Source organism: Periplaneta americana, chromosome 3 (assembly GCF_040183065.1).
Source record: "Periplaneta americana isolate PAMFEO1 chromosome 3, P.americana_PAMFEO1_priV1, whole genome shotgun sequence".
In the NCBI taxonomy this organism is placed as follows: Eukaryota; Metazoa; Arthropoda; class Insecta; order Blattodea; family Blattidae; genus Periplaneta; species Periplaneta americana.
The window spans coordinates 59,973,216-60,000,391 of NC_091119.1; the positions used below are offsets into that span (position 1 = coordinate 59,973,216).

The following is a 27,176-nucleotide window of genomic DNA, read 5'->3' on the forward strand; positions in this document are numbered from 1 at the left end:
TGTATTTTTCTTCCTATGACCATGCTCTTCGTTTTATTTGCATTTATCTTCATCCCATACTGCTCACAGCTGTCATTTAGCTCCAGTAGCATATCCTTTAGTATCATTTCCTCTTCTGCTAAAGAGGATATCAGCATATCATCAGCAAATCTTATTTATTTTGTTCTTCTTCCTCCTACTATCACTCCTTCCATGTTCTGAAAACAATTCTTCTCTAAATCCTCCAAGTAGATGTTAAACAGGGTAGGTAATAAAGGACATCCTTCACGTACTCCTCTCCCAATATCACTTCCTTCTGGCATTTCTTTTCCTATCTTCACATATTCTCATCGAGAAACTTTGAGGAATGATAGGTCACATATAGAGTACCATTTTTTGTTAAGGAACATAAGCTCGATAACACGTCCTTCATGAGTTATGCATTCCGCATCACGTACAATGCATAAGTATCGTTTTAAGTTCTTATCATATCTGTTACATTGGTGTAGTTTGTTATTGGTCTGTGTGATGGATCTTCAGTCCGTCTTATCATCCAACAAATCCAAGACAACCCTGCCATGCTTGATAGAGTCGGATGATGAATGCTGAGAAGGTGGTAAAAATGTAATGAGGTACCGATATTGTATAGGGTATGTAATTTTAACAGCTGTTGTAAATTTTCAAAACATGCATGGAAAATTAAATTTCATTTCTGTAAAAAAAATTACCGAAAACCTGACTTTTCGGATACTAGCTCCTTAACGGCGTCTTTGAGCATATGTTTCTTAATAAAAAAAAATATCCTCTCTGTTTAACCTACCATTCCTCAAAGTCTGTCGATTAGGTCCTGTTACATTCTGTATATCTGGATTTTGATTAAACAATTCAAATTTCAAGAAGTGAGCGACAAACTGCGCAAGGCGAAGATGGGTTAAAATGTTTGATATACAGGCAAGTCTGGATATAGTGAACTCGGTTATAGTGAACATTCGGCTGTAGTTGGTCCTGACCTGCATACATTAAAAAGTACATTAATATTTCCGTTTATAATGAACCCTCGCTTCGGTTATAGTGAACCTTAAAAATTGAAGTTACAGGAGTTGTATTCCGACAAATTTGTATTTCAAATAAGATCTTGTATAAAATTGAAAGAATGTGTTGAGAACAACATTCTAAGTTTCTTACTCCTTTAGTCAAATAACGAAGGTAGGATCAGTGATTCCTAGACAATGAGCTGTACTGTAAATCCAGGAAACACGTGACAACCTTGCCTCACTCCATCGTCGAAGGGTTGCCATTCTGTTCTCAGGCTCACTACTCTACTGTTATTTCTAATCCTCCACCGTCAAAGGGTTGCCTTTTGTTCTCAGAAACATTTCCATGATAGCATCGAAACAACGGAAAATGAAATTGCCTTCTTTTATTAAAAGGGGACGGACATTATGTCCAGAGCATAAATGAAGGTAAGATTCCAATGGCTTTCAGATTCCATCAACCCCCTCCCAGTTTCCATTAAGTGACTCGGGAAATTCCAAGGCTGAGTATGCAGTTACACCATAACATGGTTTGTCATTTCTACCTGATTAGTAGACACTTCTGATTTAGTGAACCTTGGATATAGTGAACGAAATATGCAAGTCTGCAGAGGTTCACTATATCCGGAGTTGACTATTGCATAACACGGTAAAAAGTTTAGGACATAACTATAAAAATGTCGCAGATAAATGAAAATATTTCATCGTAATGAGGGATTAAATCTCAGCTATTATACACTGTTGGTATGACAAAACAGCAACATTTAAATAAAACAAGTATATACAGAAACTATATGCAAGCTCCAATACTTTTACCTGAAACACGTGAACAAATTGAAGTTGAGCTCTGATTATGGGATGGCTTAGATTCCCAATGTAGACCACTGGACTCAGATTTATCCCTATTTTAAGCTTCTCGTTGTATTCTGGTCGTGTAGATGTCATCACGTATAACATCGTATTGCCCATGGAGTAGCCAACGTAATACACCGTAGGCTGCTGGGTGACGGCTAGGATGTAATCAATCGTAGCTGGCAAGTCATAATAACCCATTTCATGCCAACTGTAACAAACAAAGAAATCTGTTTACTCAGTATAATTAAATAAATTTTCCGGCAAATAGCAATATAGTCATGATTAGGACCGTGACATCGGTATAATTGTATTAGTTTGAGGTCGATTGAAGGTGAACACACGACGCCGGACGTGTTCCAAGTACAGGCAGCGGAAGCGAATCTGACACACGCCTAAGCAAGCACTTTCCATGTTTTGTATACGATTATTTCGTATTATAAAATCAAGACAATACAGTCATTGTATATAAGCGTAAAAGGAGTCATCCAGATCTTTGACGGAAACGATACAGCTTCCATAAGTAATGCCCAAACTATTCTTGATGATCCAAATATTAAAAAGCAGTGTGAATATATTTCATCTAATTTCGGATTTATCCCCTCTACAATCGAATGTCTCGAAAAGACTGGTGTGAAATTGGTGGAGCAAATTTCGATAGTAAATAATGTCATCTCAAAAGTGAATGATCTGCAAGATGGTGTAAGCAAAAAGGTATGTGAGAAAATGAACACAGTAATACAAAAAAGAAAAAAAAAAACGGTGGTTTCAATTCATTATGCAAAATTACAAGAGTTTTGTCAGATGACAAGTGCGATTGTTATCAACTTGATGTAGAAATGGAGTTTTTTTTAGTAAGTTATTTTACGACGCTGTGTCAACATCTCAGGTTATTTAGCGTTTGAATGAGATGAACGTGATAATGCCGGTGAAATGAATCCGGGGTCCAGCACCGATAGTTACCCAGCATTTGCTCATATAGGGTTGAGGGAAAACCCCGGAGAAAACCTCAACCAGGTAACTTGTCCCGACCGGGATTCGAACCCGGGCCACCTGGTTTCGCGGCCAGACGCGCTAACCCTTACTCCACAGGTGTTGACTGTAGAAATGATGTGAAATATTTTATACAGAGTGTTTCCGAGGTGGTGTTACAAACTTTCAGGGATGATGGCGAAGGGCACATGTATCAATTTGAGATAAGGAATCCTGGTCCGGAAATTTTATTTTTTTAAATTTTATTGGGTTATTTTACGACGCTGTATCAACATCTAGAGTATTTAGCGTCTGAATGAAATGAAGGTGATCATGCCGGTGAAATGAGTCCGGGGTCCAGCACCGAAAGTTACCCAGTATTTGCTCGTATTGGGTTGAGGGAAAACCCCGGAAAAAACCTCAACCAGGTAACTTGCCCCGACCGGGATTCGAACTCGGGCCACCTGGTTTCGCGGCCAGACGCGCTGACCGTTACTCCACAGGTGTGGACTGGTCCGGAAATGACCGAGTCGAAAGTTACAAGCAAAAATAGTTGTGTGAAAATGAAATAATTTTATTGCTCTGTGCACCTTATTTATGTGTATTTATCTGTACATATTACACATACTGTATTCATCTGACATTTTTTACGTTGTCTACTTACAGTATTCCATTCAGTGCGCTGTCTGAGGGGTGGGGACAGGAAACTACACTAAAGCAATGCAGATAGCGTAATGTGTAACGGACATGGTCGGTCCTGATATGCACGTCTGTAGACAGCAGTGTACAGTACCCACGTAGGAGACATCCGGCCCATACCATCTTTCCACGACTGTTCCAAAGGTTAAGAGAAGGAGGGCACGTGGTGCCGAACTACAATTCCATTTCCACTATCCTACACTCGACGGTCATTTTCATTTGAAACTTTGAAAATTAATGTTGTTCATTGCAGCCGCAACCGAAACCAGGGATCAACATGCAAGAAAAGTAAGGTACTGAATATACTATGTGGTAAATAAATTAATGTAACAGTTAAATATAGGGAAAGCAAAATTGTACGTCAAATACGTTTTAGGCATTCTAAAACTGTAATGCAAAACTCTAAATATTAAAAAAAAAATCTCTTCAAACTTATGTTTTATCACATTTGTGACAATTTTAGTATGATTTGCAACAATTATTCTCAACCTCACCAGGAATTTAGACATTTCCGATATTAACCCTTATATACAATGATTGTATTGTCTTGATTTTATAATACGCAATAATAGTACACAGAACACGGAACGTGCTTGCTTAGGTGTGTGTCAAATTCGCTTCCGCTGCCTGTACTTGAAACACGTCGACTACATTCTGTCCGACATCGTGTGTTCACCTTCAATAGACCTCAAACTAACACAAATATACCAATGTCACGGCCCTAGTCATGATAGGCGAGAGCACCACTTGTATTGTTTACGAACTCAAACACGAGGGGACGATATAGTCAGGCTTAAGTACAAACAAAGCGCTATAGATCTCGGATTTTATCTCTGCCGGTGGGCGACGTCATAGTTTGCGGTAGAGGGAAAGAGGGAAAGCAGCGGTACACTAGTCTGTGGGAAAAAAAGTTCGCCTAAATGCTTAACTCTGAGTAACTTAGTATTTTTATAATTATTTTAACATTAGGTCTAACTGTATAAGACCTCAATGTTACGAAGAATTACTATAGTTTTCGCAATATGAAAATTACTCATTATAGGCCTACTCGTAAATAAATAAATTGCAGTGAAGCATACCTGTACGTCTACTTTCAGGATTATTGCAAATGTTCAACTCCATCCTCACCATCACTGTCTTGCTCTTCCTCCAATTTTATTTCATAACAGTCTTACGACGTTCGCGATTTTTATCTGGTGTTGTGAACGAACTGGCTTATCGTTTCTCAATAGCGAATAGTTCTTGTTTCATCACACGCACCCTTCTCTCTGATATGCCTGTAGCAGCCGCTGTCCTCTCTTGTGGTTTAGCGAAGTCACCACGATCTGCTTCATTCATAATAAACGTTAATACCTTAGCTTCCGGCTTTGACCAATCAGTTTTTTGTTTTTAACTTTGGGCATGATCGGTGAAAAATTGGAAATGAAAATGACTACCAGTACACAATTGACAACACATTGAAATACTGTATTAGTAATTACGAAACTAAAACACTAACTGTTATAAGATAGACTTGTGTAACACTATAATAATAATAATAATAATAATAATAATAATAATAATAATAATAATAATAATAATAACTGTAACTCTGGCAATATTGCAAACCCGAACCAACACACACATTACTAACAAGAACACAGTTCTGTTGGGAGCAAAGTGACCAGACGTCTTTTGTTTTGCTGTATTACTCAACGCCCTCAACCATGACAAGCGCTTGAATCCCAACTACCATTCATCGGCAGAGACAAAATCCGAGATCTGTACTAAGGAATTCAAATACAGAGTGCCCAATAAATAATTACAGATTTTGATGGTTAATAGTAGGGCCTATTACCAAATAAATAAGACGCTTCTAAGAAATATGCGCCCAAATTAATTAATGGTATGTTGAATTTATTATAGTATTTTACATTAATTAATTACTACTTTCGGCTTGTGTCTGTCATGTTCAGATGTCTAGTGAGGCCTTGCTCTTTTTCCTGTTTCTTCTGCCGGTGTCTTGGTGGGAGTGTGTTCATGATCGGTAGTGTTGTGTCGAAAAGGATGTGTGTTCTGAAATTTAGTTGAGTGTTGAGGATATGCTGTGCGTGTGTTTTTCTATGTCTGTGAATTTCTTATTGTTCTAATGTGTTAAGTTTCAGGCTTTTCGATTCAATGTTTAAAATTTCCATGTCTATTTCTATATTGCTGTAGTTGTGGTTGGTGTTGGTGATATGTTGTGCGTAAGTGATTTGATTATGGCTGTGATGTGTCCGTTGTGTCTTGTTTGAAAAGATCTCCCATTTTATCCGATGTATAAGTCGTTCACAAACAGGTGTACGTAGACACGGTATATCAGAAACTACAGGGACATCATTTTATTTTTACTTCAATTTTGATTGTACCTGAGTTTTTGAATGTACTTCACTCCCACCCCTTGTACTAATGAAGTTCCAACTGTCCTCCACACAGAATCAAGGCCGCATATAGTAAGCAGTACTGAGTTAGTGAGTATAGTACGTTCCAGAAATATGTTCGCGATTTCCAGTGACGAAAGAGCTTTCAATATTGAATCATATTTTCGTACAGATACTATCCGTTTGCCTACGTCGCATCCATTCCCCCCACCTGCTTCTGTTCGCCCCTCTGTAAATGCTGGGCTGTCTTAGCTCTTTTCTGAAAACATTAATTTATGTTAGGAATTGGACGTTTACGTAATATTATATAATTGTTTAAAATAACTTAAATAAAAGGGCCTCGTTAAGTAATTAACTGTCACGTGATTTCCCTCCTTTCTACGATCCTGCGGCATAACCACTTGGACGGACAGTAGATGGCATGTCTGAGTAATTTTATCTGTGCGGGTGGGGCAGAAGTGAAGATTGAATTTACAGTACATAAGGTACTCTTTTATAGACTAGGTACAGAATTATTTCAACATGAGTTACTAGTACGAAGGACGAAACTGGCAGTTGGAATTAGATGCAATAGTCTATAGTGCGATAATATGCACAAAAGAACTGAAGCCTGTATCGAAATGAACGGCCACCATTTTCAAAAATGTGTTTAAATATCCATATTATGATTATTTTTCAATTTAACTTCTTTCTCTATATTGTACGCTAAAGTGCTGTAGACAGTATAATAGACACTGCATAATGAATACGTTCGCATGGATAGCTCATTTCGTGAGTAAAAACACTTATTCTTAATACAGTACTGTATTAAGATTAAACAAAAACCTAATGAAAATTGTCGAACTCAAAATCGCGATGTTTCCTACTTTACGTAAATGGATGAACTACTTTTCTTCCCTCCCATACCTAGTAGAGTGATTTGTTTGTGTTTTACGCCAGTATCATCGAACTACAGTCGTGGAAGTGGGTAGCAAACTGTGTTTCCGGTTCTCTGAAGATATAGCCAGGTTAATATTAAAAATGTTAGTAGAAATAAAATGATGTCCCTGTATATTCACTGTGTCCGGGTTACTGTAAACGTATATTGTCGTAAAAATATTGAAATAGATAATTAGAATTGTGCGCAGCCGCTTACGAAAAAGGTGCTACTGAACGCCTGGCGCTGTAGACAGTATGCAAAGCTCTTCCTTCTCGCGGAATGCCACAGTGTTCGGTTTAACGATTGTTAAGAATGAACTTTCTTACCTTTGTGGGTGGACGGCTGTGGGATATAAAAGTCCTTCCAGGAGTTCCAAGAGCGATTATCATTGTGTACATTTTATTTGATATTTCCTCCTCTCTCCCTCTTTAATTAATTCAGCCATCTAGGTATTACAATTGGGTATCGTCAAGAGCAACAACATGCATGGTGAATTACAACCATTAGAGGTTGAGAATACTTTTATTTTTGTTAATTGCATTCTGTCTTCTTAAAAATGAAATTGATGAAATAATAATGCATCTGCTTGGAGTAATTAAAAGGCATTATAAAATACCTACTATCAACTACTGTTTTAGAGGTATGCATTTTGAGCTTAAAGTACCGGTATAAACGTTACAATAAAATTTATGTATTTATTTGCCCTTATAATTTGTAAGTAATTGTAATTTATTCCATTCTGCATTTGTTTACATACGTATTAGATTTAATATTATGCATTTCGCTTATTTCATTTGCTATTACCATTTATTCATTTATATATTAGTTATAAAGAGAAATGCATTAAAGTACAATCAATTGTAGGTATATTTCAAACATATATTTTATTTCCATTAAACTATGTTTCTTCAAATTACCTCTAATTGAAATTCTGGGTTCTGGCTGATATGCACATCTATTATCAGACAGTACATCTCACTTGATATTTGACAGAGGAAGAATAATTGACAATTTCCCTGGAATAAGGTTATAATAACAAAACTATAATTCATGTTTCAGGAGAAAGGATAATAATTTCAGAGGCATATTTCATTAGGTCTCTATTTATTATCATAGCCATTTGACTAAACAAGGGACGTCATTGAACACACTAATTTATGTTATAAATAAATGCTTTAAAATTACTTTTTTCCACCAACATTACATATTTCAAGAATCAAGATGTTACATCCTTTTTCCGGGAAGGTCTTCGATTGTTTGCATACATCTGAAGTATGATTAGTGAAATATGTTACTAGTCAGCGATGTATGCAATGGAGGGAGAAAGGAACTGGCCACCCTACCCCAATACCTCCTGGCTTAGTTGCCTCATTAGTGATGTCTTATTGGTGTCACTTATGAGATTAAAACTGTCTTCGGACAGTTGACTAAACAACAATTCCGTTTGTGTACTCAGAAAAGTCAGTGTTCTTGTATGATGAAGTGCGTCTATTGTTCTGTTTATCCTGCAAAACATTAGGGGTAACAGTTTGAAGTTCGTCATTCGGTCGGATGCTCGCTTGTTAGATGTTCTCTGACTGGTCGAATATAAACCGGTTCTGCAACTCTAATGGATATTTTGCACTTCTTTGTAGCTACTTCAGGCAATCAGAAAGTGAAATAAAGGTCAGAAAAAATATGAGAAGTATGTGTTTAAGTGATGCATTATCAAGTATTGAATATAGGCCTACCTGAAATCCCAGAACTTGGGAAAATCTGGAGATAACGAAATATGTTTCAGACAGTATCTGTTTCCTCTGATGTTGGTCAGCCAGACGTCGTAACCAGCATCTGCGAGAATGAATCCTGGAAACGATCAGGAAAGAAGTATTGTTTTATACAATATCATAGGATTGTAAAAGGAAAGTGCACTTTTGTACAGAAGTTCTAATTTACTGAATTACTAAATTTATTAGGTATTTAACGTTGGATGACTTTTTTAAGTTGATTATTTAACGACGCTGTATCAACTAGCCTACTAAGCTATTTAGTGTTGATGGAATTGCTGTTAGCGAGATGTATTTGGCGAGATGAGACCGAGGATTTCTAGGAAATTACGCAACCAGGTAATCAGCCCAAGCGGGAATCGAACCTACGCCCGAGCGCAGCGCTGGATCAGCAGGCAAGTGCCTCTGCCGACCGAGCTACGCCGGCGGCTTATTGGATTCAGCGGAATTACGTGTAATGAAACTGAATACAGTAAAAGCTCTGTTATCCGTGATAATGAAGGGGATGGAATGAACGGTTAATTGAAAAAATCGGATAATCCGTACCATGAAAGATTTTGTAATTTCCTCCATGGTCTTATATTTAACTCGCTAGGTAGTGAATCAGAAGTTTACTAATTTAACTTTTTAAGGGGCAAGGAAGCCCTTTGTAATGACTGTCTCAGGAAAGATAGGAATAAAGGAGGTCTCATGTTGTAGATTTACATACTTTTGTACACTTTATCCTTTTTTTTTTATTCATTTTAATCTCGTATTCTGATGCGAGATGAGCTACAGTTTCTCTTTCTCAAACCATTCAATTATTTTAATTTTTTTCGATACGGTACTTAGCACAACACGTTTTCTGTTAACACCCGTGAAAGACATTTTATATACAATTTATATTATAGATCGACAGTTCGAACAGTAGACAAGTCCACACCTGTGGAGTAACGGTCAGCGCGTCTGGTCGCGAAACCAGATGGCCCGGGTTCGATTCCCGGTCGGGGCAAGTTACCTGGTTGAGGTTTTTTCCGGGGTTTTCCCTCAACCCAGTATGAGCAAATGCTGGGTAACTTTCGGTGTTGGACCCCAGACTCATTTCACCGGCATTATCACCTTCATCTCATTCAGACGCTAAATAACCTAAGCTGTTGATAAAGCGTCGTAAAATAACCTACGGAAAAAAAAAATAAAAACAGTAGACAATGCTGTGTAACGATAAAGGCTTGTAATGACACTCTCTAGCAGAAACATAATACAGTATGACAAACAAACAAACAAACAATGGCAGTTAACAGAATAAGCTAACAAGAAGAAGAAGAATATATATATTGTATATACTAGTTCAGTAGTATTATGGATCTAATTTTATTATATTTTCTGTAATATGTAACAGTAATATTTCGAGCTAGTTTCGCAGTGTTAGTGCGTTTATATGGTTAAAAAGTAGCTGGACAGACCATTTCAATTTAGTAGCTTACAGTTGTCATGCTTCATTATTGTTATGTGCCGAAGCTAGGTTATACCTTTAGTAGCGTCCTGACGTAAGCATTTAGGTCAGAGATTGAACTCAAACTTCAGGACATTATACTAATCGATAACTTTCCCAAGTTGTTTGGGAACGAAAATGCGCTGCCTGGTGATCACTGTTCTCATTCCCAGTGTTCTGACCTAACTCACACAATAAACAAGGATATTTTGTGAACCAATCTGCTAACCAAGTAATGGTTCAACTACCTTGAAATCTCCACAAACAGATCACTCATGGTTTTCGTACTATGGTTTTGTAACGAAAGCTTTAATTTTTATATGTCTCCTTTAAAAGCACAGAGTGGACCATATGAATGGAAGGATGAATGTTTCCATTACGAAGCAAAACACCTTTAAGAATTTTTATGCTCGACCGTGCCGAAATGTAGTAATTATACACCTGGTAGCAGTCCTTTAATGCGTGTCATTAAAGTACACCTACTCATTAAAGTAAGTACAGGTGTTCAGCCAATGACAAATCAGCTTACAGGTGTTCAGCCAATGACAAGTCAGCTTTGTACCGTTATAAAACCGCAAGTATCGATTATTCTCGGATATGCAATCGAAAGAGAATTAGCGAAAAGTCACGGAGGCTGGAAATCCAATACTGTCGCAGAAGGTTATGTTCTGTTACTATAATAATTAGCGTTAATTGTAAATAATATTCAAATAAATTCAATTTGTCATCTCGTTTTTCAATTCTAAATCAATTTTCAGGTTATATCACAGTAATGTTCATCTTATTCTGTGCCAAGTTCAATAAAATTCGGCCTCGGAAAAAATCAATACTTTCGCGTCTGCGCACATCTCACAATTCAGGTCAGTTCGCACATAACCATAATTTTGAATACTTTCAAGTTACAAATATGGTCGAGCATAAAAAGTAGTATGAAACTTTCCTATAATGGTAATTAAGACGCTTGTATGAAAATTATGAAACTCGCTTGCGCTCGTTTCATAAACAATCATACTTGCGTCTTAATTACTACCATTATAGGCTCGTTGCATAATGTACTATATGAGATGAATCTATGAAGAATCTCCACTATTTGGGATTATAGTTTGTTTTAGAATTTTAAGACGGCAGGAATGTCTCGGTAAGTTTCTTCTCACGATTCCTGTACTATGAAAAATAACGTACCTTAAACAATGATTTCTTTCCTTTTAACCTAGAGCCTAACAGTTCTGCTAATTCTTTAGGCAAATTGACATCCCTTACTAATAGCCAGTTTCTACATACTCATGAGATAGCCATGGATAAACTATCTCAAGTTTACGGTTTATCTAATGATAACTTTTGTGTTTCTACAAACGAACAAGCTAAATTTATCCTTGGGTAGGGTGACCAGACGTTCTCTTTTGTCCGGACATGTCCTCCTTTTTAGGCCTTTGTCCGGGGTCCGGGCGGATTTTAAGAAAATCAAGAAATGTCCTCCTTTTCGTAACTTGTATGCCTGATATTTTGAAGTTATCTGATTTGACGCCTTTCTCAAGTAATTTGCCTGTAGGTGGAGCAGCATTGACGGAATGTACTTTTTTGTCCTCTTTAATTTCACTTTCATATGTAGCTAACTGTAAAACCATTATTATTAAGTTTTATCATACTTATTTTGATATTAACATACTTTTAAGTATGATATAAGCCTAAATCTGTATTTTAAATATTTTGTAATAAAAGAAATATTCACCTAATTTAAAGTACAATATAGGCCTAAGTCTAAATCTAAATAGCCACCGTTGTAGCTCAGTCGGCTAAAGCGTGGGTTCGATCTCCGCTTTAGTTGATTACCTGGTTGGGTTTTTTCCAATCGTAAGGAAAATGGCAGGTAATCTATAACAAATCGTGGGCTTCATCTCGCTATCACCAGTAGTTGATACAGCATAGTTAAATAACCAAGTAAAAATAAGTAAATAAATCTAAATACGGTACTTAATATCTTTTGTCCTTTTTTTTTTCAATGTCCTTTTTGAAGCTTTGTGTCGTCTGGTCACCCTATCCTTGGGTAAGTTAGTTCTATAATCTGCCAGTACATGACAAAATAGCATAATCAGGAAGGCTGTTCTTGAAATTAAACAGTTTTATTGATTAGAATGATTCTTATTGTTTACGTGTTTTATTATGGTTACATTAATAAGTAATAATTTGGCTAGTATAGCTCGCGCAAGAAACGATTACCGAAAAGCAATGATGGCGTTGCTGTCTGTTTTGACGTGTGTATGTAGGCACGTCGAGGGGGGAGAGGTGTGAGCCGATGGAAGTACTGTCTCTTCCAAGAAGATGAACAAAGAGGACATCGCTGTGGAAATAAACAACGTAGCAAGACAAAAATTCTAAGCTAATTAAACGCGCAACATATGTTTACGAGTGAAATAATAATACTGTGCGATACAAGACACATATTCACATGTAATGGAAGAAACTAAAGTCGTAATGTAACTATCATAACGCAAGACTGATTCTATCGATGTCATTTCTCTTCCGACTCTACTCTTGAATATCATTCAAGCTATCTCGTGACCTTTCCTGTCGCCCGCTCTTCCTTATAGCAGTGTTTGATTCCCATTCCTTCCGTCGGTAATCCGTGCTTGCGAGACCTAGAAGTTAATAGCCTATTCCAATTGAATCACATACTGTGCTCCAACCACGAGAAAGTCTCTGCCGGATGAGACGAATGGGAGTAATGTTGTGAATGAATGCTGATGTCATAAGATGTCATAAGGTCACACACGTGGGTACTCGTATCGCTATTGGCTCGCTGTCACAGCACAAACAATAACATTGATACACACATGTTTATACTACCCTAGTTACAAAATTAGATCACTGTTAATCTCCTGGTCTTTTAATCTCTCCATGCAGGAAATAACAAATGCAGGAGAGAGGATGGTTTTTAAACAGACATTATAACGATAATATTATATATATCTACTTCGCTCCAATAGATGACGCAATAGTAAGCACATTCCTTTCACGGTTGATCTCCTATTTGGAGAACAGTATACGCTCTTCTTCCTATATCAGCATCGGAAACCAGTACTACCCCCAAGACTTCATCCCAGCTATTGTAGATTATAGATGAAATAAAGGGAGGTGAAGAGTGTTGGTGAAATAATAGACGGGAACGGAAGTACCCAAGAAAACACTCTCCCATGTCTGCTTCCTCCACCACAAATTCCATGGCGACCTGGTCATGGATCGAACCCAGGCCACCTGGATGGAAGACAAGCGCTCTAGCGCTTCAGCCACAGACGCGGCTCCACTTTTGTACTAGAGAATATGATAAACAGGGAAAGATGTGGAGCACTATAATGTACAAGTAACCAGTCGATAGCCGGGGCTAGTTTAGCACGCTCGTAACGCGGGCTAGCGAAATGTCTATGAATAGCATCCCTAGTTTCTATAATCGTTGAGAAACCGCTACGAAATTTGCCGATTAGGTAACTTTCATTGCGGAAAACATTGACGCTACATCTTCTTGCCTCACTTGAATTACGACGACCTCCTCCATAAATTAATAACATATGATATTCCTAAACTGTCAATGACGTAAGTTGTTTATCGAATACCCAGTACTGAACTGTCATCCGCTCGGCAATAGACCTATGGACAGGGAGCTTGAACTCAGCTGACATGTATACGTCTGTGGAGAGTACTGCCTGCTGAAACGTTGCCACTTCCCTCACGCCTGAATATTAACAAATTTAAGCATGCAATTTTATTTAATTTCATGAAAACGTAATAGAACACACAAATATGTACAGGGACATCATTTTATTTTTACTTCAATTTTTATTGTACCTGAGTTTTTGAATGTACTTCACTCCCACCCCTTGTACTAATGAAGTTGTCCTCCACACAGACCCAAGACCGCATATACAGTAATAGTATCCTTACGATCATAGTAAACAGTACGTTCCAAAAATACGTTCGCGTTTTCCAGTGACGAAAGAGCTTGAATCATTTTCGCACAGGTACTGTCGTCCATTTGCCTACGTCGTATCCCGGTTTCCTCCACCAGCTTTTATCCGCCAGCTAGTGGCTAGACTGTCTTAGCTCTTTTCTGAGAACATTAATTTCTGTTAGGAATTGGACATCTACGTAATATTATACAACTTTTTAAAATAACTTAAATAAAAGGGCCTCGTTAAGTAATTAACTGTCATGTGATTTCCTCCCTTTCTACGACCCTACGGCATAACCACTTGGACGGACAGTAGATAGTATGTTTGAGTAATTTTATATTTTCGGATCGGACAGAAGTGAAGATTGAATTTACAGTACGAAAAGTACTCTTTTATAGACTAGGTACAGAATTATTTCAACATGAGTTACTAGTACGAAGGACGAAACTGGTAATTGGGATTAGGTATAATAATCTATAGTGCGATAATATGCACAAAAGAACTGAAGCCAGTATCGACATGAACGGCCACCATTTTAAAAAATGTGTTTAAATATCCATATCATGATTATTTTTCAATTTATCTTCATTCTCTATATTGTACGTTAAAGTGCTGTAGACAGTATAATATACACTGCATAATGAATACGTCCGCATGGACAGCTCAGTTAGTGAGTAAAAAGACTCATTGTTAATACTGTACGGTATTTCGATTAAACAAAAACCTAATGAAAATGATCAAACTCAAAAGCGCGATATTTCCTAGTTTACGTAAATGGATGAACTACTTTTCTTCCCTCCTATACTCAGTAAAGTGATTTGTTTGTATTATTACGCCAGTATCGTCGAACTCCAGTCGTGGAAGGAGGTAGCAAACGGCGTTGATTCAGAGGTATAGATAAGTTAATATTAAAAATGTTAGTAAAAATAAAATGATGTCCCTGTCAATTAGAATTACATTTTCCAGTCTTTCAAGTGCGTTAAAAAATGTAGGCAATGAAATAGCATTATCTTCAGGAAGTAAACAAGGAAGATCTGTGCTTAAAGAAAAGTCGAATGATAAACCTAATGATTTTTGCTTGGATCTTGCTCAGGAAATTTCGAGGACGACAAGCATGGTGAACGATGAATTCAGTGTGTCAGTTGTGAGCAATGGTTTAGTGATATATATCAATGCCTTTAAGAATACAGAAAGAACTTTGTTTGGGTTTAACTATGAGTCAGACAAAGAAATTAAAAATTTGACTGAATATGCCTAAATATTTTGAATTTAAGGACCACCACGAAAATACCCTTGTAGGTTACTATCACGAAATTACACCAATCCTTTTTAGAGTGCTAAAATTTTTTGTTTATTTGTATTGCTTATTTGCAATTATTGTATATATTTATTTGAGGTAAAAATGCTGATACGTAACTTCCTAAAACCTAATAATGTACGTAGATTAAAAACAGTATATTTTAAAATTTGAATCTTATTTTTGCATCGAAAACTTTGTTACGAAATTAGCCGAGTTTGCCTTATCACTTCTACCTGTATATGCAGATTATTCAACGTCAGAAGTCACACTGATAAGAGAGTGCTTAAAAATTGAATTGCAAGGCTGTCGACTGATAATGTTTTGCATAGAACGTCATGAAAGTCGAAAGACAACTGTCCGCTGTTGACTTTTAGTTCCGTATTCAAGAACGCCATTTCAACTTCACTTCGTCTTGACTTTAAGTCAAAAGTTAGGTCATATAAAGTAAAGTGCCGGATCAGCATTGAGAGACAATACAACACTTTTATTTATTTCTTGGCTTAAAAATCGATAATGTGTTAAATTGGAAAAATCATAGTAAAGAAATTACCCCCAAACTAAATTCTGCATTTAGTATAGGATAAATTCTGCATGTTTTGCTATGAGATCTATGCAAAAGATAGTAAATATCAATACCTTAAAAACAATATACTTTGCGTACTTCCACTCGGTAATGAATTTTGGAATAATATCCTGGGGAAATTCCACAGATAGTAACAGTATATTCCTACTACAAAAAAGAGTAATTAGAATAATAGTAGGTGCCAAATCTGGGGAATCGTGTAGGACTATTTAAAAAAAAAATACAAATAATGCCCATGACTTGTCAGTATATTTTTTCATTAATAATCTTCCTCGTATGTAATCGTGAAAACTTTGTAACTAATTAAACAGTTTTCATAGCATAAATACACGTAAAAAATGACTTTCATACTCCATCGGCAGGTCTATCGTGCTATCAAAAAGGAGTGCGTTATATGGCAGTAAAATTTTTTAATAGCCTCCCTATCGATAGATTCATTCATTCATTCATTCATTCATTCATTCATTCATTCATTCATTCATTCATTCATTCATTCATTCATTCATTCATTCATTCATTCATTCCATAGATCTTACATGAGCAATGAAGCTTTAAGATGTGGAATAAGTCAAAATTTTACAATATTACAATTACAATTTTTACATTATTTTTACAGTTTTACAATTTAGTAATTTTATACAATTTTTACAATTTTGTGCAATTTTTTACAATATTTTGGCGAGATGTAGTGAGATGAGGTGAGATCCGAGGATTCCCCAAAAGATTACCCGGCATTTGAAATTCAAACATAAGATTATTTAGAGCCAAATTAAAGAAGTACCTAATTTCTCTAGCCTTCTATTGTGTAGCCTGTAGGTGAATTCATTTGATTGCCTCCGTGTTGGTCAGAATGTTGGCTTCCAGATCTGGAGGTCCCGGGTTCGATTCCCGGACTCCACTCTCGGTGAATTTTTCTTGAAAAAGAAAAATTACCTGGATGTCTAGAGTCTGGAAATTAGTATGAATGTGAGTGTGTCGGTTAATATTAATTAGCCAATCGTCAAAATACAAAATACACCAGGACTGTCGCTGGGCAGTAATCTGAACACACGTTTCAGCGTCACATTGTTGACAAGTAACTCCATCTGTTAGCACAACCATAAAGCACTAATAGATGCTATAGAGTTAGCAACAACGGGGGGGTGGGTGAATTTATGACATTTAGCAACGCTTCATGAAATTGATACTAAAACGTTGTGTTGTATAGTAGTAGACTATATTGTAAACCTTGTGACTATAAATTAAGATTTTATAATAGTATGAATACCAAGGAATGTTAATAAATACAATGCAATAAAATACCTGACCCTACTGAATTTGATGCTCAGTGTCCTCGATAAATCCATTGTCAGAATATGTTCATTTTGAGGGATATTGGGTTAGGTCGGCAGCATATTGCATCGGACATTCTGTCTCGAACATGACGGTTTTGTCTCGGTGACGGTGATTATGCACGTTCTTATGAGGCAGAATGCTGCAGCCTCGTAAGACTATGTGTAATCACTAGGGAGCGGGTTTCTAGGTGCTAAAAAAGAAAGATTTAGGACTTTCAGGAGTTTATATATAATGAACAATTAATAATTTAAATAATTCTAGTAAATATTCCATTTGAGGTGGAATTTATGTACAAAAAGCTGGTACTGACAATGAGTGCTACTGAATTGAAGACTCGAATGCTATCACTGAAAGAGGCTGATTACTGATTGGTCAGTTTGATTTCTCATAACGGGGTTGCAATGACGCAAAAACTAATTTTTAAACTCTCGCCTAACCTAAACAACCTACCGCCCCTTTAATGCTAGGAAGGACTTTTCCAAACGAACTTCGGTTGCGGTAATTGGACAAAATCTTCTTCCCTCCCTTTCTAAGACCAAGGTATTCGTGCATGCGTATGTTTTTGTGTGATGGTATTGGCCGATGTGAGATGCGGGACAGAGGTAGTGTATGCTTCGGTTCCACAGGGTGATTCACGAGGATTTACCTCACTTACTGAGCTTATTTCCGAAGACATTCTGAGCAAAAAAGTATCATAAACATTTGTCCTAATCTCAATATTTTCAGAGTTACATTAATTTGAAGTTGTTTGTAAAATACCATTATTCTTTAGTTTTAAGGGTAAAAAAATATTACATGAAAAGAATGAACTATTCAGGAGTATCATTTCTTTAGTTAACTATAATTCTGAAGCTAAAATTGTGTTGAGAGTTCCATAGTTGTTTCGTACAGATTTTTTTTCAGTTTTTAACTATAAAATTATATTTTTATTATGCATTTATCACACAATTGTTACAAAACAAGCCAGTCTTATAAATTCTTCAAGACTGTACATTAGGATACAGAATTAAACTGTAAAGAATCAAGTTCCTAAAGTCGTACGATTTGTAACAATTTTGTGATAAGTGCGTAAGACTGATGAGAAGCCAAACAAAGCACTAAAGATTCTACCACCCTCGAGAATACCCTATTACCACATCGAGATTTCATTTCCCTCTTAGACAGTAAATGTAAAGAATCATGGATTAAACTTTGGACTCTCAATCCCTCCAGAACACATTTCGAAGTCAAGTCAGAATGCTCTATTAATATACCGATCCACGAATTTAATAGAAAAGACCAAGTTTTATTATCAAGATTAAGAATTGGATATACAAAATTAACCCATTCCTACTTCATATCAAGAAATGAACCACCAACCTGCGAAACCTTTCATTGCTTCCTCACCGTCAAACACGTCAGCATAGAATATCGAAGATACCACACCTCAAGGAAAAAGTACAACATACCAAACGATATATCTACAGCACTAAACATTCCCAACGTTCAATTCTTTAAAGAAATTTCTTTGTATAATATGGTTTGATTGTAAAATTTATACTGTCCCTGTACTCTGCTCATTATTTTTTTGTTTATTCTTATTTTTTTTACCTCCAGATACATTGTAATATATTGTGTACTTTGCTTGTAATCTTCATTGCTTGTCTTGTTCTGTATATGAATATTGTGGTCGCAAAAAGACCCAGCAGTTATGCGACCTAAAATAAATCCTAAAAAAAAAAAAAAATAAATAATTTTTAGTTAAAAATTGAGAAACAAAATCTGTACAAAGCAATTAACAACAAATTTTTATTGTTGTGATGTACCGAAGTACATGTGATATTTCAGTGCAGGAATTCTGTATTATCATAAGATGAAGGATGGGTGGAGCGGAGAAAAATTCTCTCCGGCACCGGGACTCGAACCCGGGTTTTCAGCTCTACGTGCTGAATCTTTATTCACTAAGCCACACTGGATTCCAGTTCCGATGCCCGATTGAATCCTCTCAGTTTAAGATCCACCTCTTAGTTTCCCTTTAGTGGCCAATCTTCATGCACTGCGTCACAGATGTGTGACAGTGACACAATGTCCAACACACTTTGTGCAGAGGTGCAGAATTTTTCTCCGCTCCACCTATCCTTCAACACATTTTTAGCTTCAAAACACTAGCCAATTAAAAAATGATACTTCTGAATATTTCATTATCTATTTATATTATTCTTTTATCCTTAAAACTAAAGAAAAAAAGGTATTTTCCTAATAACTTCAAATTAGTGTAACTGTGAAAATAATGAGATTTGGACAAGTGTTTATATGCCATTTTTTGCTCAGAATGTTTTCGGAAATAAGCTCCGTAAGTGGCGGTAAATCCTCGTGAATCATCCTGTATATCAAATGAAGCACTGCACTGAACTCACTCGTGCGTGAGGGAGAATAATAATTATGAAATACTTGCTGATATGGATTGACGTTATTTGTACTGTAGGTAGCTTAAACGTGTTTAACGACTTGCATTCCTTCCTTGGCATTATCTAAAACCGAATAATAGGACGCATTGCTTAGTATGACGATGCTGCTATCTGGCAAGTTCGATATTATGCGTTCATCCGACCATTTTGTGTAGTTCGAACTGTTCATTTCACTGTGGTATTCCTGGGACAGCAATTTGCTCTTTTTTATTTTTCTGCACACGATACTGAATTTTCTGCACACCCGGTACTGTATCATGTTGACAGCACTTACTGACAGTATTAATAGGTGTGCACCTATGTTTTATCGTGTGAACCACAGGTTCCTGTGCATATTTTTCATTCTCTATTAGAGCTCTGAGAAATTTTGAATGACGTGCAACAATAGCCTATCATGGCGCTCAATCAAAAACTACCTTCTGTTTTTAGGTTTTAAAAAATCTGAATCCCATGTCTATTGAAATCCTACGAATAATACTAATTTTTCCGATAAAATGTGTAGTGCTATTTTCTTTCACAACATTTCTGAAGTGTAGAAATTTATAGCATAACTTCATGATACTGAAGAAATTTTATGCTCACTACACAGTGATCGAATTCTTCCAAATAGTTTTTCTCTTATTTATGAGTTCTTTTCTGGGTATTACAAGTTTCTGGTCACTCTTTGGTGTTTTCTTACAGTCGTTCACTACATTTTGTGCTGTCCTTACTGCTTACACCATACCTGCACAAACAGCGCTCAACGAGCGCGCGCGCTCCTTCGGAGCGGGAGAGCGGTGTTTACGGCTCGCCGAAACGGAGGGGGAAATACGTCAGAATGACATAGATTTGCTATAGATAGAGGAGAGGGAAACGACCACTCAGTTATCTAGTGGAGTGCAGTGTGTAGGCGTGTTCTCAGTAAATGTTTCACGTTGCTTACCTACTGCTACAGTAAAGTATGAAGGAATATAAAAGACGGAACATAACATTTAACATTTAACGATTTGCAGCTCGAACTTACTGATCTTCAATGTGACCTAAGGGCTAAAGATCATTTGAATAATACTACTAGCCTGGTTGAGTTTTACAAGACTAAACATTAGCAATAATATACACGACTACACAGGCTGGCTATGAAAATGATTACTATGTTTGGCTCAACATTTATATTTGTGAGCAACTGTTTTCTATAATCAACTTTAATAAAGGCAGACATCGAACATCTGTAACTGATGTTTCATTACGATCAGTAGGCTACTGTTCCTTTCAGCTGCCAACGGCATAAAACCTCGTTTTGATGTACTGATAAATAAAAATATAACAAAATGATATTGTAGGTTTAAATAGCTATAGAATTTCTATTAAATCTGTAAAATTAATATTTCTTTATTAATTAATAATAGTCCAAGATAGTTTTGCAAACATTGAACGGGAATTCATTTCATAAACACTCGTAATAGTACTTCCTTTTGTATATATTTTGTACGAGATCACCCCTTCTTCCAGTCCACCCTTATACAGAGCGCAGCAAATATCTGCATTCCGCTCATGAGCTGTGAGCCGGCTCGGAGAGCTCAAACCTTGTGCAGGCCTGCCTTACACTTTTCCCTACAGCTGCAGCTGCTCTTTACATGGGTCTTCCCAATGCCATTACTAGGGATCGTATTCTGTCCCAGGGCGCACGGAGATAAGTTTAGCTGTTCATAGACTATAGCCCTATTGACATGACATCATATTTGACGCGTGTCACAGCACAAACAAGATGCTGAAGTTGACATTCTATTCATGATTCAAAACTAGATCTCATAGACTGTTTATAATGCATATAGTTACTTATAAAGATTGATTCTACGATGATGTTTCCTACAATTTAAATTATTTGTTCATTTATTTAATTGATTTATTTACACCGTGCGGAGTTTTTTTTTTTTTAATGTACAAATAATTTTATTCAATTCACCAATTACATTTTTGGAGTGTCATACAAATAAGATTACATGATTGTAGTTAAAATTGTTATATCACATTACTATTAAATGCGGTATATAGAGGAAAAATCGAGAAATGTTCAAAAGGAGTTCACACAAGATACCCTGAATTGATTTTTATCTGGAAGCGAATTATAGTTTCATATTAACTTGTTTTAAGTTTTTCACAGTGGTGGTGACATTCCGTAATATCATAAATTTGAATCCTTGCACCATTAAAAGATATTTCACTTGTCCACTGGAAACACAAAGGAAGATGATACAGGACACATTTGAGTAGGCTACTTAACGTGTTCACAGGTCTAACACCATTAACTGTTTTTGTCTTGTACTTTCCTTGTCGAATTTGTTAACATAAGCTCTTCTACTCTGACTAAGAGAGGTCTTCAATTCTGCCAGGCTGTGGTGTTCGTTTTTGAGTATATAGTAGTTTACACCCATTGCTAGCCAAAGTTGAACAAATCGAGTAGATTTATTTTCGATGTCAAAAAATCTTATTAATTTTAGGTGATCGTTTGGGTTCGTGCGAGGATCTATTTTATTGAGTTGCTGTTTAGTCCACCTCCATATGGGTGCTGTGTTCGTACAGTTTGTAAGGAGATGTTGTAGCGTTCCAATGTGACCACACTTCTTACAGGCCGGTGATTCTGTTAAGTTGTGACTATACTTTTTTTCTTCAGTGGGGATGATGTTATTCACTACACAATATGCATTTTCTTTCCAGTCAAGTGGTATGTGTGGGGTATTGACATTTCTCCATATATTGGACCAATGTAAATTGGGAAATTTTTCCATTATATATGAAAGTTTGTATTGAGGTCTTTGTAGATATGTATATATATCCTTAGTTGTGATGTTAATATTATTTGGATGTGTCAAACCTAAATTTGTCATACGTGTGAATATTCTGGCGAAACTATGTGGAACTTTGGTTATGATAATGTGATTATTGTTGTTGTAATGGCTCCAGAAAGCTACATCCTCTGGATCACCTTGTCCGTGCAGTGTTGTTATGAAGTGTCGCATCATTATCGCTTGTGCTTTATTACTGACCGCAGTGAGGCGAAGACCTCCTTGCTTGTAGTCGTTCCTGATCTGCAATCTGTTAACCTTATAGAGATGGCCTTTCCATAAGTAGACTCCTACCGCTCGTTCAATCTGTTGGGCAAATTTTTCAGGTAATGGTAAAATTCTGGCTGTGTACCAAATTTTTGCAAGGGCTATGTCATTTATATGCCAAATTCTTTGTATGATATTTAAATTTCTACTTAACTGTTGCAACATAATGCCCTTTACTTTACCCACAATCTTAGACCAGTTTATTTCTAGTGTTTCTTCAAGACTGCGTGTGAAAACAATGCCTAAAATTTTAATTTGTTCTTGGGTAGGTATATTTATAAGTGTTGCTTCCACGGGCCATTTACCAAGAGGGAGTAAGGAAGATTTTAAATAATTTATTTTTGCTCCTGAAGCTTCCATGTGGTAAGACAAAATTTTTTTAATTGGATGTATATGGTTCGGATCTTGAATGAGAAAAGAGATGTCATCAGCATAAGCTCGTACGGTGTGTAGATTCTTGTTGGTACTAATGCTTGAAACATAATCATATATTGATCTAATACAAGGTTCCATAATAATAGCGAAAAGTATAGTTGATAAGGGGCAGCCTTGTCGAATACCTTTCTCTATTTTCACTGGGGTCGTAAGATATCCATTAACAGATATCTTTGAGTGCGCTGTTTCATACAAAGCCCGAATTGTGTCTAGCATTACTACGGGAATATTGAAACGTTCCAGGACTCGATACATATACTGATGGTCGATGTTGTCAAAGGCTTTTTCGAGATCCAAAGAAATCAGAGCTGCTTGTTCGTTAGGATGAATATGGTAGTGCATAATAGCATTACGTACTGTTGCCAAATTTTCGAAAATATTTCGTCCAGGAATGCCACACGTCTGCCCAATTTTAATGATGTCGGGTAAAACTTCTTTTAAGCGATTGGCCATGACTTTCATTAAAAGTTTATAGTCTGTATTTAGTAAAGAGATGGGACGAAAATCTGTAATGGTCTTGGGAGATCGTTTGGGAATTAGGACTATGATACCATCGGTGAAACCTAAGGGAATCTTATGTTCAATGTAAATTTCATTGAATGCTTCTAACAATGAATCTTTAACATACTGCCAATAGGATTTATAAAAATTATATATTAACCCATCTGGACCTGGAGCAGTGTTACTTGTTGTTTGCTTTAATGCGCTCTCAATTTCTTGCAGAGTTATTCGTCGTGCCATGGCATCGTGTTGATCTAAATTGATGTGATGTTTTACACCCTGAAGTAGAAAATTACTAGCTTCTTCAGATGTTGGAGTCCTCTGGTACAGATGTGTGTAATAGTTCCTGGCTTCATTCAAACACTGTTTTGTTGTTTTTAAGTCGTCTCCATTGGTGTTCTTTAAATTAGTGATGTAATGCATTTGTCCTCGTTGCTTTTCTTTTACTAAATGATATAGGGCACTTCTTTCTTCTGCAGCCATTGATAATTGTCTTGCTCGGATTGCCGTACCTTCCATCACGTTCTTTTGAATTGCACAGAGTTTGTGTTTAATTTCTTGCATTTCTGCGTAGACACATTCTCCCTGAGATTGTTTTGCATGCAAATCCTGTAGTACACTATAATAAAAGTTAAGAGAATTTTTTCTGTTTTTTGCGTTCATATACCCTACAGATTTAAAAAAGGATTGTATCTTGGGTTTTATAAGTTGTTGCCGCATATCACCTTTTGTTAATTTAATTTTGTTAACTTCCTGTCTACGTTTTAATTGATACAGTTCTTCTTGAAATTGTCGTCTTGTATTTTCATCATTCAAGAGCGCAGAATTTAATTTCCAATATCCTTTACCATGTAACGGTAACGCTCTGTCAGTGGTTAATTTCATGATAACACTATCGTGATCAGAGAATGGGATTGGAAGGACAGAAATATGACGTACGGATTGTATCATTCCTTGTGTGAGGTAAAAACGGTCAATTCTAGAAGCCATATTTTGACGATGAAATGTGTAATTGGTTTGAGAAGGATGTTTCTGCTCCCAAGCATCTTTTAAATGAAGTCGTGTGACCATAGTATCTAACGCTGGCGAAAAATTATAATTTCCGGATTGATCTTTTGCACTGAGTACACAATTAAAGTCTCCGCCAAAAATTAACTTATGGTACCTATGACGGAAAAAATATGGTAGTTCGGTTCTAATGAAATTCTCTCTTTCTTGCCTTTTATTTGTTCCAGATGGTAAGTATGTATTTATTATCAATGTATCGTCAGCTGTGATTGATGTTATTCTACCACTGGGATGCAATTCTTATGTAGAAATATGGATTCCGTTCCTATAAACTATTGCGGTTCCTCGTTGGTGTTCGCCAATGTTTACAACATAATTAAAATTGGGGAGCTAAGGTTATCAGTATTTACCTCCTGTAATAGTAAAATATCGATATCACTGTGTACTAAAAAGTCTCGTAACATAATCTGTTTGTGTTTTTCTCTGATACAATTGACATTGATGGTGGCGATAGTTCTTAATAATATCGCCATTAATGGAATATATACGAGACTGAACTTAAAGAACATTACAATCATGTGACATGAGCCTGCTTGTTGTTTATGGTATAAGACTGGTTGAACCATGCGTCAAAATATCCTTCTTTTTTCAGCTTTGTAGTTTTTACTCGACCCTTGATAAGGATGTGGTCGACATTTTGTTTTATCTTTTTCGTCTTTAGACAGTACCTTATATTCCGGAATCAATTGTTCTTGTTGCTTTGCACGTTCTTTTCCTTCTTGTGTTTCTAGCTGTAAGTCATTCTGGGTAGATTCTTGAATCATTCCTGATGATGAAAGTGTGTCCATTTTTTCCATTGACTTGTCATTCGACGTTACAGGATGATTATTGCCACTGATGTTCGACTTGTATGCTGATCTTCCCGTTGGTGGGTCGATCGTCAACAAAACAATTTCTTTGTTGTCATGTTGTTTACGTTTAATCTTGTCTTTAACTGGTAATACGTCAGATTCTCTCTCTCCTTCAGAGCCAGATTCCGTCTCTTCTTGTAAGTCCAGTTCCGCGGTGTGTTTTCTCTTAGTCGTACTGTTTTCAGTTTCCATTGCGTGTGTCTCTTGTGAGATGTTTATATTATCTGTGTCTTCTTTACTCTGGGAAGTTAAGTGTGATTGAAGGATGTCACTCATGAGTAGTTTAGTATGTCGGGGTTGTATGAGGAGTCTAGTGCGTTGTTTCGGACATTGCTCTTTTAAATGGGTTGATTCATGACAAATGAAGCATGTCTGAACTTGTCCTGGGTATGAGAGGGATACCTGATAATTGGCAATGTTCAGAGTGGCAGGAATATTATCTTTAATTTCCATTCTAACTGCTTTGATTCCGTTATTAACTGGTAATAGATACTGTGTACTCCATTTTTCATTTTTGATGTCAAGCACTTTTCCATATTTACTAAGAACTCCTGTAAGTATAGAGTTAGGTACTTCTGGTGGGAGATTAAAACATCGTACTGTTATCGTATATGTGTCTGCCGCCGATATTGTAACTTTGGTTATTTCGCCCGATTCATATCTAAAGTCTTGGGGTTGTTGATATTTATGTAACAAATTTTCATATATAACAGGAGACATTACCTTGACATAAATTGCTCGTTCTGTGCTGTTAAGTTGTACCGTGTCCACTTGATCGATGTTCAAACCAATATAGTTTACAAGCCAGTGGTGAATTTCTAATGCTGCGGGTCTTGTTGCTGCAGGGTCGAAGTTTATTTTTATTGTGTTGACACGTTTATATGTTGACATGTTTACAGTATAACACTATAAAACTGTTCCCGTTGGTTATATTATTAATGTTAATAATTTGAAATAATAGACTTAAGTAGACAAAAAAAAAAAAAAACAAAGTTAGTATCTCGTAGTGATGTAAACAAAAGTAAATGAAAGTTTCACTATAACACTGGTCAGATGCTTATCTGCTACGCACACAACCTTCACTCACCGTGTCTCTTAGTGAACTGAGTTAAGATCAAAGCTTTCCCTTTCTCTCAACCAGTATAAAAATTGTTCCGGTGCCGGATGTCGAACCCGGGACCTTTGGCTGAGCGCGCCAACGCTTTGCCGACTGAGCTACCCAGAAACTTCACCAGACACCGTCACAATTTTTCCCTTTATATCGACATACCTCAAGTGGGCTGACAGGCTACCAGAGACCCAACATTGAGTACACACAAACTCTGTGTGACTTGAATTGTGGTACCCGACCCCGGAACATTTTTTCCCATGAAATTATTCAAATCAGCTTCAAAGGGAGATTATATTATTTATTTTAAATGTATTTTAACTTGTAGTTTTTAAAATTTTATTGTGTTTTTTATTTATTATATAATTGACGTGTACATCCATGTATATGGCATGTATAGAATAATCAATCAATCAATCAATCA

At 36.5% G+C, this 27,176-nt stretch overlaps 1 protein-coding gene across 2 annotated transcripts in view; it reads right to left on the reverse strand.

The window, feature by feature from the left end:
* LOC138696067 (lipase 1-like) overlaps positions 1-27,176 on the reverse strand; it is an 88,046-nt gene that overhangs the window by 41,433 nt on the left and 19,437 nt on the right. For both annotated transcript variants that reach the window (XM_069820590.1, XM_069820591.1), the window contains exons 3-4: positions 8,585-8,699; positions 1,830-2,076 (exon numbers count right to left, since the gene is read on the reverse strand). In XM_069820590.1, the coding sequence (XP_069676691.1) occupies positions 1,830-2,076; positions 8,585-8,699 (362 nt within the window). The remainder of the gene's footprint in view (positions 1-1,829; positions 2,077-8,584; positions 8,700-27,176) is intronic.